The following is a 12,150-nucleotide window of genomic DNA, read 5'->3' on the forward strand; positions in this document are numbered from 1 at the left end:
GGATTTATCAGTCACTGCTGGACTGTCTGCTTTTATATTTCAAACTAAAGGATGTCACCATGATACAACTCAAGAGAATGAACATGAGACATTTCAATTATAAAAATGTGGAAATTTATAATATTCTATTGAACTATTGATTTCCATATGGTATGATAATGAGATCTAAAAGTTGTAGCCACTCTTTTATTGAGCACTTTCTATAAACCAGGAATTGTGCTAAGAGCTTTACACATGTGTTTTTCATTTGGTGACCACAGAAATTATGTGACATAGGTATTATTATCTTTATTTTATAGATGAAGAAATTGAAGCTCAAAGGGGTTCTGTGACATGCTCAAAGCCACAGAGTTAGTAAGTAGTAGAACTGGAATTTGCATTCAGTTTCATCTAACCACAGTGTCTATGCTCTTTTTAAAAAAAGATTTATTTATTTATTTATTTATTTATTTATTTATTTGAGAGAGAGAGAGAGAGGGAGCATGAGAGTGAGAGAGAGTGGGGGTAGGGGCAGAGGGAGAGAATCTTTAAGCAGACTCCCAGTTGAGTGCAGAGCATGACACGGGGCTCAATCTCACCACCCATGAGACCGTGACCCTGAGCCAAAACCAAGAGTCAGACACTCAACCCACTGAGCCACCCAGATGCTCCTCAATGTCCGTGCTCTTAACCACTGGCCTATGCCATCCCTTAAGCATTCCCTAACTATTCCAGTTCCTACCTTCCTCTTTGTTTCTTCCTTTTCCACTGTGCTATCTTGTTCCTTTGGCCAGTGATAAGTGCCTATTATGTTTTTTTTTCTAGTTTAATTCTCATGATAGAATTAGAGAGTAGATATTATCATTCCCATTTTCAGATCATTAAATTGAGAATCAGAGGGATGGATTAACTTCCTCAGGGCCACAGAGCATAGGGTTGGATCGTAGAGCTAACTCAGAAGTGATGCTCTTTCTGTCCTAGCTCACCAATTTAGCACCTATGTTTTATTCTTGTCCTGTGCTTCCTTCCCCTTACTAGTCTGTCATTATAATTGGAACCTCCAAATCAAAGCATAGGGCTCTGAGTTTATTTAGGAAATATGAGATATCTCCCCTTAGTTCTTAGGGAAGTTGTAAGAAGGGAATGGCCTCTCCCAGACAGTTTGCAGCTTATGGCTGCTACCTGGGGCAATGCCCATCAAGCTCCTGTGATAAAGCTGCTTTTAAGACTGGAGAAAGCCCCAGAAGTGGTTGGAGGGCGGGCTGTCTAGAACCTTAGAGTCTTCCTCATGTCCCTCACAGCTGGTGGAGATTATCCTACCTGACAGATAGTGCAGCATATCAGCTCCTTGTGGGCAAAGGAGAATAATGTGGTGTGAGGCAAGGGGTGGGAAGTCAAGAATGGGGAAGTACTAGAGAAGAATCATTATATAAGAATGTGGACAGAGAAAAAGTAGTGTGGTATGTGAGAATAATCTTAATCCAAGAATGGTGAGTTTTGGGCTTTGGTCTCAGATTGCCATGAAACTTTTCTTGGGGGCCTTAGGAAAATCACTTCATTCTTGGGAGCCTCAGTTTCTTCATCTGGGAAATGTGAAGAAGAATCCCTGCTTTCAATACAAGAAACTTTGTAAAAAAGAGAGAGACCGTGTACTTAAAGCCTCTCTAACAAGTCTATGAAACAGTGCAAAGTTGTTTGTTTTAAATTCCTGTAGGACTTGGCTTCCCTATCACAGAATAGGTCCCCACAACTCCTGGTAGTCAGATCCACAGACTTCTCTGATTATAGATTTGCCTCGCTTTCCAAAATGACCTTTATTAAACAGAAGAGGCACTTGGATAACACGACTTGGTTTATTCTCTGGGTTTCTCAGTTTGATCACTAATTCGTAGAAGTGGAAAGAAAAGTCTGGATCAGCTTTTAAGAAAGACAAAGTTGATAACTATGTCCAGGGGTTCATTTTAGAATCATCCAATGCGAATTACCCGTAATGCCTCCCCAAGTGATTGAAGCTTTCTGTAATTCCATCAGATATTTTCTCTTTGACTCAGGAAAATTTCCCTGAAAGGTAACATGCTTGACTGTTTGAATCATTCAGTTTGTTTGTTCTTTGTTTTTTGGAATTTTTTGTGGCTAGGTTTTAATAAGGGGGAGGGGAAAGTCCTTGAAGACATAGCATGTCTGAGGGTGGCATAAGGAAGAGGCACTATGAAGAGAAAGAAAATAAAAAAGAGAAGAAAACTTAGGGAGTCAAAGACAGACTTCACAAAATGCACAATACTCTGCAAAGGATCCAATTTGAGAAAGATGGCTATCCCTCTGGAAATTGCAGAGAGCAGTTCTTGTGGGGGAATTACCCGAGTGGCTCAGAAACTGCTGTGTGGGTGTGCAGTCCTGAGTGCGGAGACTCACCTTATTGTGAACCTCCGAAGGGGCTGGAATGGGCTGGGCTGGGCACTTTCTTGCTCCCTCAGGCAGCACATGTCATCATGTCTTCTTTTGATGGTAGCATAGAGCTATCCACTCAAGAAGACAGAGGAAGTTGCCCAGCATAGCAGAAAGGAAGGCATCAGGAAGGAGTTGAAGGGGAAGGGCAGCCAGACTAATGGGGGTGCTTCTGCTAGTCAGAGTCAGGAAGGCATGCCGGGGAAGGGCACTGGGAGATTTTATCACATGCTTCTGCAAGATTCTATGGTTCTCACTAGCACAGAGCCCCAAGCGTGTCATTGTCCAAATTGGAGGCTGTCCCTGGAGAGTGGGGCCCAGAAAGCAGTGCTTCCAATATTAGCATTAGCGACTGCCTGTGGCTTGGCAGGTGATCCTGGGAGTGGTCAGGACCTGGGAGATCAGCCTGGAAATGGGGTTCTCTGACATGTGCTCCAAAATTTGACTCTGAGAAGTCCTTGAAGATGTAGCCTCTTATTTTTACATTTCATTTAAGTGATACACCCTTATTTAAAAATATTTAGTAGTGATTCATTAGTTGCGTATCACACCCAGTGCACCATGCAATACGTGCCCTCCTTACTACCCATCTGCAGCCTATCCCATTCCCCCACCCCCATCGAAAGCCAGGGATGTACTGTATGGTGACTAACATAATATAATAAAAAATATTATTATAAAAAAATAAAAAATAAAAATATTTAGTAGTGAAACATGCATCAAGTGAAAAGTGAGAGTCTGTTTCCCATCTTCCCCATTCCTCTCCAGGAGTAATCACTGTTAATGTTTTGACATGTACTCACCCAGACACTTTTCTATGCATATATGTATATGTACAATTTTGTTTTTACAAAAAATAGGGTCATTTGTTCTGGATCTTTCTTTGCTTCTCATCAATATATCACAGATCACTGGGTGTTGTACGCAAGTAATGAATCTTGGAACTTTACATCAAAAACTAGGGGTGTACTGTATGGTGACTAACATAATATAATAAAAAATATAAAAAAATATATCACAGATCTCCTATGTCACCATCAGACCTAACTTGTTATTTTAAAAGTGTTTAATAGATTATCGGATGTTTCACAAGTTAAAGACATTCCTTTCTCATGCCATGTATCTCCTTTTTGGAGGGCTATCACAAAAGCAATGCTACATGGATATTCTTTTACAGATATCTTTGTGTACACATATTTTTCTAGAAATGGAAATGCTATATGAAAGTATACGTGCATTTTTAATTTCAGTTGGCACCATCAGATTATCCTCCAAAAAATTGGAGTCAATTTATACAGCCTCCAAAAGCATATGAGAGTGTTCTTTTCCACACAGCCTAACAGCACTGTTTGCAAACTTTTCTGTTTCTCAGTCTGATGACAGAAAAAAAAACCCACAATACTTTATTATAGTTTTACTTTATTTTTCCTAGTTGCTAGGGGAAATTTTTTGTATTTTTGACCATTTTAGTGTTTCCCTTCTTTGAATTTTCCAAATAAATCCATCCCCATTTTTTTCTCTGTGGTTGTTGTGTTTTTATTATTACTTTGCAGGGGTTATAATGTGCTTAAGAAATAATTCTGTTGTGTTTCCTTCTTGATCTAACTCATAACTCTGTTCTCAGTATGCAGCTTGGACGGACATTTTCCCTTTTACTTATGCTCTCTTCATTCTGAGAACACGAATCATTCATTTCCCTAGAAAGAGAAATGGAACATTCTTATCAGCTCTCATGTCAGTCTGCTCGCAAACATCTGAAACTCACGTAGACACAGATGTCATTGAATGCGTGTAGTTGGCAAGCATAATAGGTTACACATGTTGTGTGTTTACTATGAGTCAGACATTCTGTTTAAGTGCTCAGATGCTTTTATGTCATTTAATCCTCCCAGTGACCGTATGAGCTACCCCCACATTCATTGCAGCATTAATCACCATAACCAAGATATGAAAACAACCTAAATGCTGTCGACAGACAAATGGGTAAAAAAATGTGGTATATATACACCCAGTGGAATATTACTTAGCTATACAAAAGAAGGAAATCCTTCCATTTGTGACAACATGAGATAAAGCTTGAGGCTATTGTGCTGAGTGAACAAAGTCAGATAGAGAAGACAAATACTATATGATCTTACTTATATATGGAATCTAAAAAAGCCAAACTCATAGAAACCAAGAGTAGATGGTTTCCAGGGACAGGGGTGGGAAGTGGGTGAATGGGGAGAGGTTGGTCAAAAGTACACCCTTCCAGTTATTAAGATGTGTAAGTTCTAGGGGTGTAATGTACAGCATGGTGACTGTATCTAACAATACTGAGTATACTGTTGTATATTTTAGAGTTGCTAAGAGCATAGATCTTAAATGTTCTCTCTCTCTCTCTCTCTGTCTCTCTCTCTCTCTCACACACACACACACACACACACACACGGTAACTATGAGATAATGGATATGTAAACCAATCTTACTGTTGTAATCATTTCACAATATATATGTATACCAAGTCATCAAGTTCTACACCTTAAACTTACACAGTGTTACAGGTCCATTGTATCTCAATAAAGCTGGAAAAAATAAACAGTAAATAATTTTAAATGGGAAAAATTAAATTATACTGTTTGGGCACAGATGTGTATGTGGTAAAATTAAAAGGGAAATCAAAGAAGTAGTTAACATAAAACATAGGAATAGTGGTACATTCATGGAGGAGAGAGGAGCTGCAATTTGACAGAGGCACAAAGGCTGTTTCTGGAAAGCTGGCAATGGTCTATTTCCTGAACAGGTGGTAGATCCTTAGGGTTTGCCTTGTGAGACATCATCAAACTGTAAAAACGAAAATTAGAAATTAAAATAAATTTTTTAAAATTTCAAAAAAATTTACATAGACATTCGAAATAGAACTCACTCACTTATTCATTAATTTCTATATTGATTTCTTCATTCTTTTATTTAACTAAATCCTATGGGATATGGTAGTGGATAAGACAGAGCTCCTCCTTTCATAGAACTTACAATAAAGCATAAGAGATGTTATACACTAGACTACAAGCTTCATGAAGTGAGGGGCAAGGTGTATGGTAGCCCCAGTATCGAGTGTCAGGCACCTAATAGGAACTTAGTACATATTTATAGAATGAATGGAAGAATAAGTAAAGTACTTTCTTAGGCAATTACTTGTTAAAGTATCATGGAGATAAGTGCATTGAAAGAGAAACACAGGGAGCTTGGGAAATGTAAATCATGAAGATCTAACCTAACCTTCCTGAGGAAATGATGCTTCAGCTGCAGTCTAAGGAATAAGTGAGTGTTAGGGAGAAGAAGAGGAGGAGAAAGCATTTTAGGCAGAAGGAATTTTGGGGGAGGCACAAACATTGAGACTATAGCAGTGCTTGATCCAAATTATTACAAAAAGATAGGATTGCTGCTATTTAATGAGGCGCAGGAGGTATATGTCTGGAACTCGTGGGATTCACTGGGACAACAGCAGATGCTTCCATGAATGGTTGGAATGAGTTAGACTATAATGGGTAGTGTGGGCAGAGAACCCTGATTTTGATTGTTCACTAAGGACCCAAAGCTGTGATATAGCACAGGTACAGAGTTTCATAGTGATAAAGTAAATATTATAGAAGAAGAAAGCAGGGCATCACTAAGAGTGAATTGTTGTTAGATAAATTCTATAAACAGTATGACATAATTGGTAATAAAGCTCCTATGCTTGTGACACTCAGCTGAGGGTTCCAGGGGTGTCTTCTCCACACAACCTCTGCTTGAAATGCTTACGGAAGATGTTATTTATACTGCGAAGATAAGAGAAACAACTCTTTTAATTGGGTCCCCCCAGCATTACTGGAATTTAGATCTACTTCAATCCACAGATTTCCTCCGTCAAGTAATTGTACAAAGACCTTTAAATTGTAATAATGTTCTGCAACAAGAGAGACCTGCACCAAGCACAGCTAACAAGGGCATGGCAAACAGAGTCAGAGAACCTGAAATTGGACCTGAAAGACACCATTGGACAACCAACCCAGACCAGTAGAAGCACTGAACAAGTAGAAGGGAGATCTGGTGGAGGAGATGACATGTTAATTACAATCTTGAGGCAAACTGTAGCAGTGGAGACTATAGCTTGTCCTACTAACCCTCCTATTGTCTTTTTTTAAAAAGAAAAATGACACTCAGCCACCACTTTAAAGAAGCAGTGACAGGGTGTAGTGAACTTAATGTAGGGTGCGAGAGGGTCTGAGCGGTGCAAGGGGTAAACAGTAATAGACACTGTTGTTGCCTTGTCCACGTACCCTCAAGTCTTATCACAGTCATGACACTGACAGGAAGTATGTGACTTTTCCCCACATACTTTCAGATAGCAGCATATCCATCTGTGTCTGAGAGCTATTTCTGGCAGCTGGAGGTGTCCCAGGGAGTCCCATGAGTTCCAGATAGACAGATGTAGCAGAAAAGTGTTGAGGAATTATTGCTCCCAAGGAGCAGCCTTCAGTCTCAGCTGGTGGAAGTTGGGTGGGGTAACTTAGATCCTTCGGTGGGATATCTTAGAGATATGTGTTCTTCACTGGTTCTGGAGTTCCCCAGCCATAGTAAGGGTCAGTTATGCACAGGGGTAACTCACATGGTAGTGTCCCTTTATTGCCTCCCTTCCCTTTTCTGTCTTGGTTCCCCACTCCCTCCTGGTGTTTCCAAGGGTCACCTCCCAAAGGAACTGCTTGTATTCAAACTCTTGTCTCAGGACCTGTTTCTCAGTGAAACCAAACCAAGATAGATTCCAATATTATGGCTTAAAAACACCTTGTAAAGGCCCACCTCTCTTATTAAGCACTGGGCCAGGACATTTCAAATCTCTCATTTCATGGTAGATACTTATTGGCAATAAAATGGCCTAAAGTATGCTTACCAAATTCTGTATGTCTTATTTTTAGTAAATGTGAAGAACTACAACCATTAAATTGGTTGCCTGATTACTCAGCAGGGAGGGGTCAGGCTCACAAGACCTATAACAATGAGAAGAGCAACTATGAAAACAAGAGCAGCTGTATAACAAGAGTCCCTTCTACATGTCAGGGCTCATGATAAGCACTTCAATTATAGTTGCTCAGTTATTTACTTCTTTTCAAAATTATAAAAACTTATATTGTTACCTCATTGTTACAAACAAGGAGACTCAGAGATACTAAATAACTTACTCCAGAGTCTCCCAGACTCTAGATATGTGCTGGGGCTATGATTTTCAGATTGTTGGGGGTGTTTGAGGGAGCTCAATAAACAACACCCACTTTCCCAGTTGGGTTCTAAATAACTACTGAATAAGACAAGAACAAACAAAAGATGGGGCCAAATCACCACTTTACTCCTGGTGATGTCTAGGTCAGACATATGACTTGAGGTGAGAACCTAAGTGTTTTTCTGACCAACCCCAGAGGCAACTACTGCTGGATTAGGGAGGGTTCTCAGGTGTGTATGAGTGGCCACTTTGCCCTTGGAGGTACATATCAGAGCACATGCTCCCTGTGAACAGGCTGGTTCTCAATAAGAAACAGGGATGGCCTGGGCTGAGTGTGCCCAAATTTCTGTTCTGGGGCAGAATAAGGGAGCAAACTAGGGCAGTTGTTACAGGAATTGAATCTCCTCCACTTGGAGGTACAGGTCAAGCTGGGTAAAGAAATATTCCTCCCAACACTAGCACACTCTTCCACCTACATTAAATCAACCTCTGGTGACCCATGTAAAGCAAATATGGAGGAATTAAATAATCACTGGAAGAATTCTTCTTAACACAGTTTCTACCTCCATATTTAGAGACCTCCAAAATATTTACCAGAGAAAGAAATCACCTAGAAGATCCTTCATAAATGATAAGAAGACTGGAAACAGGGCTTCCAGAGAGGGAGTGATTGAGGGTTGTCCCAACAGAGAGAGGGAAGTCTTAATATTGGTTAAGATAAATAACAGAACTGAAGCTTTAGATTCCATAAACATTATGGAGCACTTACTGTGACCCAGGTAAGCTTATGTATTACTTATTATTCATTACTCCTATGATGTAGTTGTTTTTCCAATTTTATAGATAAAGAAGCCAGACCTCAAAGAGGAAGAATCTTCCCCAAATTATATAGTGTGAGAGTGGAGGGTTTTTGGTCCTGATTTGTAACTTCTGACTTCAAGTCTTTAGTTCTTGTCACTATAACACTGAATATTATTGGAACTGGGGTATATGCATGTAGGGTCTTAGACTAACATATAATTCAATTACTTTATTTTATTTTTTTGGCTCTTAAAATTTCTTTTTAATTTATTTGGCTGTTATTCTTACAGTGTTATTTTTTTCACCCTTTAATTTTTTTATTTTTATTTTTTTAATTTTTTAAATATTTTTTATTATATTATGTTAGTCACCATACAGTACATCCCTGGTTTTTGATGTAAAGCTTGATGATTCATTAGTTGCGCACAACACCCAGTGCACCATGCAATACATGTCCTCCCCACCACCCATCACCAGTCTATCCCATTCTCCCACACCCCCCCTCTGAAGCCCTCAGTTTGTTTCTCAGAGTCCATAGTCTCTCATGCTTCATTCCTCTTCTGATTACCCCCCTTTCTTTATCCCTTTCTTCTCCTACAGTGTTATTTTCTTAACTTAAATTCAATTAGCCAACATATAGTACATCATTAGTTTCAGATGTAGTGTTCAATAATTCATCAACTGCATATAACACCCAGTACTCATCACATCATGTGCCCTCCTTAGTGTTACCGTGTTATTCTTGCACATAGATTAAAGAGTTAAAATTAAAGTATCATTATGAAATATAATAATTACCACACTCACACTGTGACTTCCTTTTCATTTTCTCTTTTCTTGAAACTTCCTTGCAGCTCTTTCAGTGATTCTCCATAATTCCCAATGACATGATTATTTTGCTGCTGCTTCATTATTGTTTTAGGATTGACATTCCATTATGGGAGGTGAGGACTGAGCTCTCTTTCAGAGAGCTTGCCACCTCAGACCTTTTGCCCTCTTGCCCCACTCCTTATGTTTATGTGAGAATTTTAGTAAGATCAGTATTCAGTGTTTGCATTATCTTGACCATGTAAATGAGATTCAGCTGAGTCAAACAGCATGCTATGTCACTTCTTTCCTGTAAAACTGTTTTCCCTGGAAAACCTAGGTAATTGATGGAAACTTTGGGTGTCATCTCAAGGCTGTGGTCTAAAGCTGAATAATTGCCCTAATTCCTTGAGAAGTTGTAGGAGATGAGACTTGAGTGGAGCCCAGACAATCTATCCTTGGATCACTCGGGGCAATGGAGTTACACACTTCCCTATTCTTTCCCACCCAGTCACCTTATTTTATAAAAGTTTCAGGAAACCAAGGTTCAGAGACAATCAAGTGATTATCCAGCTGTCACACAGTTCATTTCTGGCAAAGCCAACCCTGGAACCCAGGGCTTAAACTAACACCCCATTCTGACATTTCGATAGAACACTGCCTGTTTAAATATAAAGTATCAGGCTACTTCCTTTGTATTTCTTGCTACCAGACATTATGAGTCCTATATTCTTGGGCCAAGGACATCTTCTATAGTTCTGTTATAACTTGAGCTGAACAAAAGTTTGGACTTTCATTTTCATTTTATATGTATACAAGCCCCCCACCCACCGGCTTTGCTTTGAGACCAGTAAAAATAACAAGAGCCATTTTGAGAGTGGGTAGTAAACTACTCGGAGTGTGGGCATTTCACAGAGATGATCTGAGGTTGCTGTTATCACCGATCCCTCCCTGTCCTCAGATGTCTATCTGTACTTTGAAATATAAACATAAGAAAAAAGAAGTCTCAAGTTCAGGGAAACTACAGTGGTTAGGCTCTCAGGAGGCCAATTTCAACTCCCAGCTCTGAGTCCTGGAGTCAAGACTGTAAGGTCCTGGGAAAGAATGTTAGAGCGTTTTTCTTCTGAGTAGTTTTCCCAGAGCCCCCTTCATATCCCTGTTTCTTAGGCTGTAGATGAAGGGGTTCAACATGGGGGTCACCACCGTGTACATTATTGAGAAGACTCTGTCCTTTCCACCTGAGGGGGATGATGGAGGACATAAATAGACCCCAATAGCTGTGCTATAAAATAGAGAGACCACAGAGAGGTGGGAGGTGCAGTTGGAGAAGGCCCTTTGCTTACCCTTTGTGGAATTGATTCTTAGGATAGCCAAAGCAATATAGAAGTAAGATGTAAGGATGCAGATGAAGGGTCCAATCAGCAATGTTCCTGCCACAAGGATGAGCACTAGGTCATTGACATAAGTACTGGAGCAAGCCAGATTCAGGAGTGGGACCAGATCACAGAAGAAATGGGGGATGATATTGGGGCCACAGAAAGAAAGCCTCATCACCAGGAGGGTATGCACTAGGGCATGGAAGGTAGTGACCACCCATGACCCAGTCACCAACAGGATACACCGTCGGAAGTTCATGGTCATGGCATAATGGAGGGGGTGGCTGATGGCCACATAGCGGTCAAGTGCCATCACAGCCAGGAGAAAGTTGTCCAGATCTGCAAATAGGCCAAAGAAATAAAGCTGTGTCAGACACCCATCATAAGAAATCAGTTTACTTCCTGAGCCAATATTATCTAGCATCTTGGGAATTATTGTGGAGACAAAACCAATGTCAGAAAAGGACAGGTTAGCTAGGAAGAGGTACATGGGGGTGTGGAGGTGTAGGTCAGAGGTAATGGCCAGGATGATGAGCAGGTTCCCCACAGTGGTGACCAGGTACATGGCCAGAAAGAGCCCGAACTGGAGAGGCTGCTGCTCTGGCCGCTCAGAGAGGCCCACGAGAAGAAATTCATAGATGCTGGTCTGGTTTCTTCTGTCCATGTCTGGAATTCTGTATGAAACAAATTTTTATTATAAGTAGAAAAAAGGATAATAATGCTGTGTTGAAAGTATTTCATATTCATATTAGAAACATCATGTGGTTTAGACAGTTCTGTTTTGGCAAAGCTCAAATTTATAATTGGGTGTGTTAAAAAAGACCATTTGGATCCATCTCTGTAAAGTTATAGATTGACGTCAGCACCTGACCAGCTATCCAAGTCTCCTTCAAACTATTCCAGCTGTCCCCATGACACAGGGCAGTACAAGTGTGCTCTGATCCCACAGATCCCATCTGTTTTTTTCACTGAAGAATAATATAATTAAGTAAATAATGTTTTAATTACATTTAAAAATTAAAGTGAAATGAAAATAATTAATAATATATAATTATATATAATTATAAATAATTATGTAATCAGTTTAAGATTTTTTACGGTAAAATTTGAGAACAACATATATATTTATAATTCCATTTTTGATAAAATTAAATTTACTCCATCCAGGTCCGTTTTTTTAAAGTTCCCAGTTCTTTGGGGCGCCTGGGTGGCTCAGTTAGTTAAGCCTCCAACTCTTGATTTTTGCTCAGGTCATGATCTCAGGGTCATGGGATCCAGCCCCATGTCCGGCTCCCACTGGGCGTGGAGCCTGCTTAAGATTCTTTCTGCCTCACTGGAGGAGATAATGCTAAGTGAAATAAGTCAGGCAGAGAAAGACAATTATACGGTTTCTCTCATCTATGGAACATAAGAACTAGGAAGATCGGTAGGAGAAGAAAGGGATAAAGAAAGGGTGGAATGAAGCATGAGAGACTATGGACTCTGAGAAACAAACTGAGGGCT

At 39.9% G+C, this 12,150-nt stretch overlaps 1 protein-coding gene across 1 annotated transcript; it reads right to left on the bottom strand.

Annotated features, from left to right (window-relative positions):
- Positions 1-10,378: 10,378 nt before the first annotated feature.
- Positions 10,379-11,311, bottom strand: LOC123788067 (olfactory receptor 1f45-like). Its single transcript, XM_045791153.1, has one exon. The coding sequence runs from the start codon at positions 11,309-11,311 to the stop codon at positions 10,379-10,381; it is 933 nt and encodes a 310-aa protein (XP_045647109.1).
- Positions 11,312-12,150: the final 839 nt, after the last annotated feature.

Source organism: Ursus americanus, chromosome 18 (genome assembly GCF_024610735.1).
Source record: "Ursus americanus isolate L20-20 chromosome 18, mUrsAme1.1.p, whole genome shotgun sequence".
In the NCBI taxonomy this organism is placed as follows: domain Eukaryota; kingdom Metazoa; phylum Chordata; class Mammalia; order Carnivora; family Ursidae; genus Ursus; species Ursus americanus.

Excerpts from the sequence above, each read along its gene's own strand:
- LOC123788067 (XM_045791153.1), bottom strand. The coding sequence starts at position 11,311 with ATGGACAGAAGAAACCAGACCAGCATCTATGAATTTCTTCTCGTGGGC.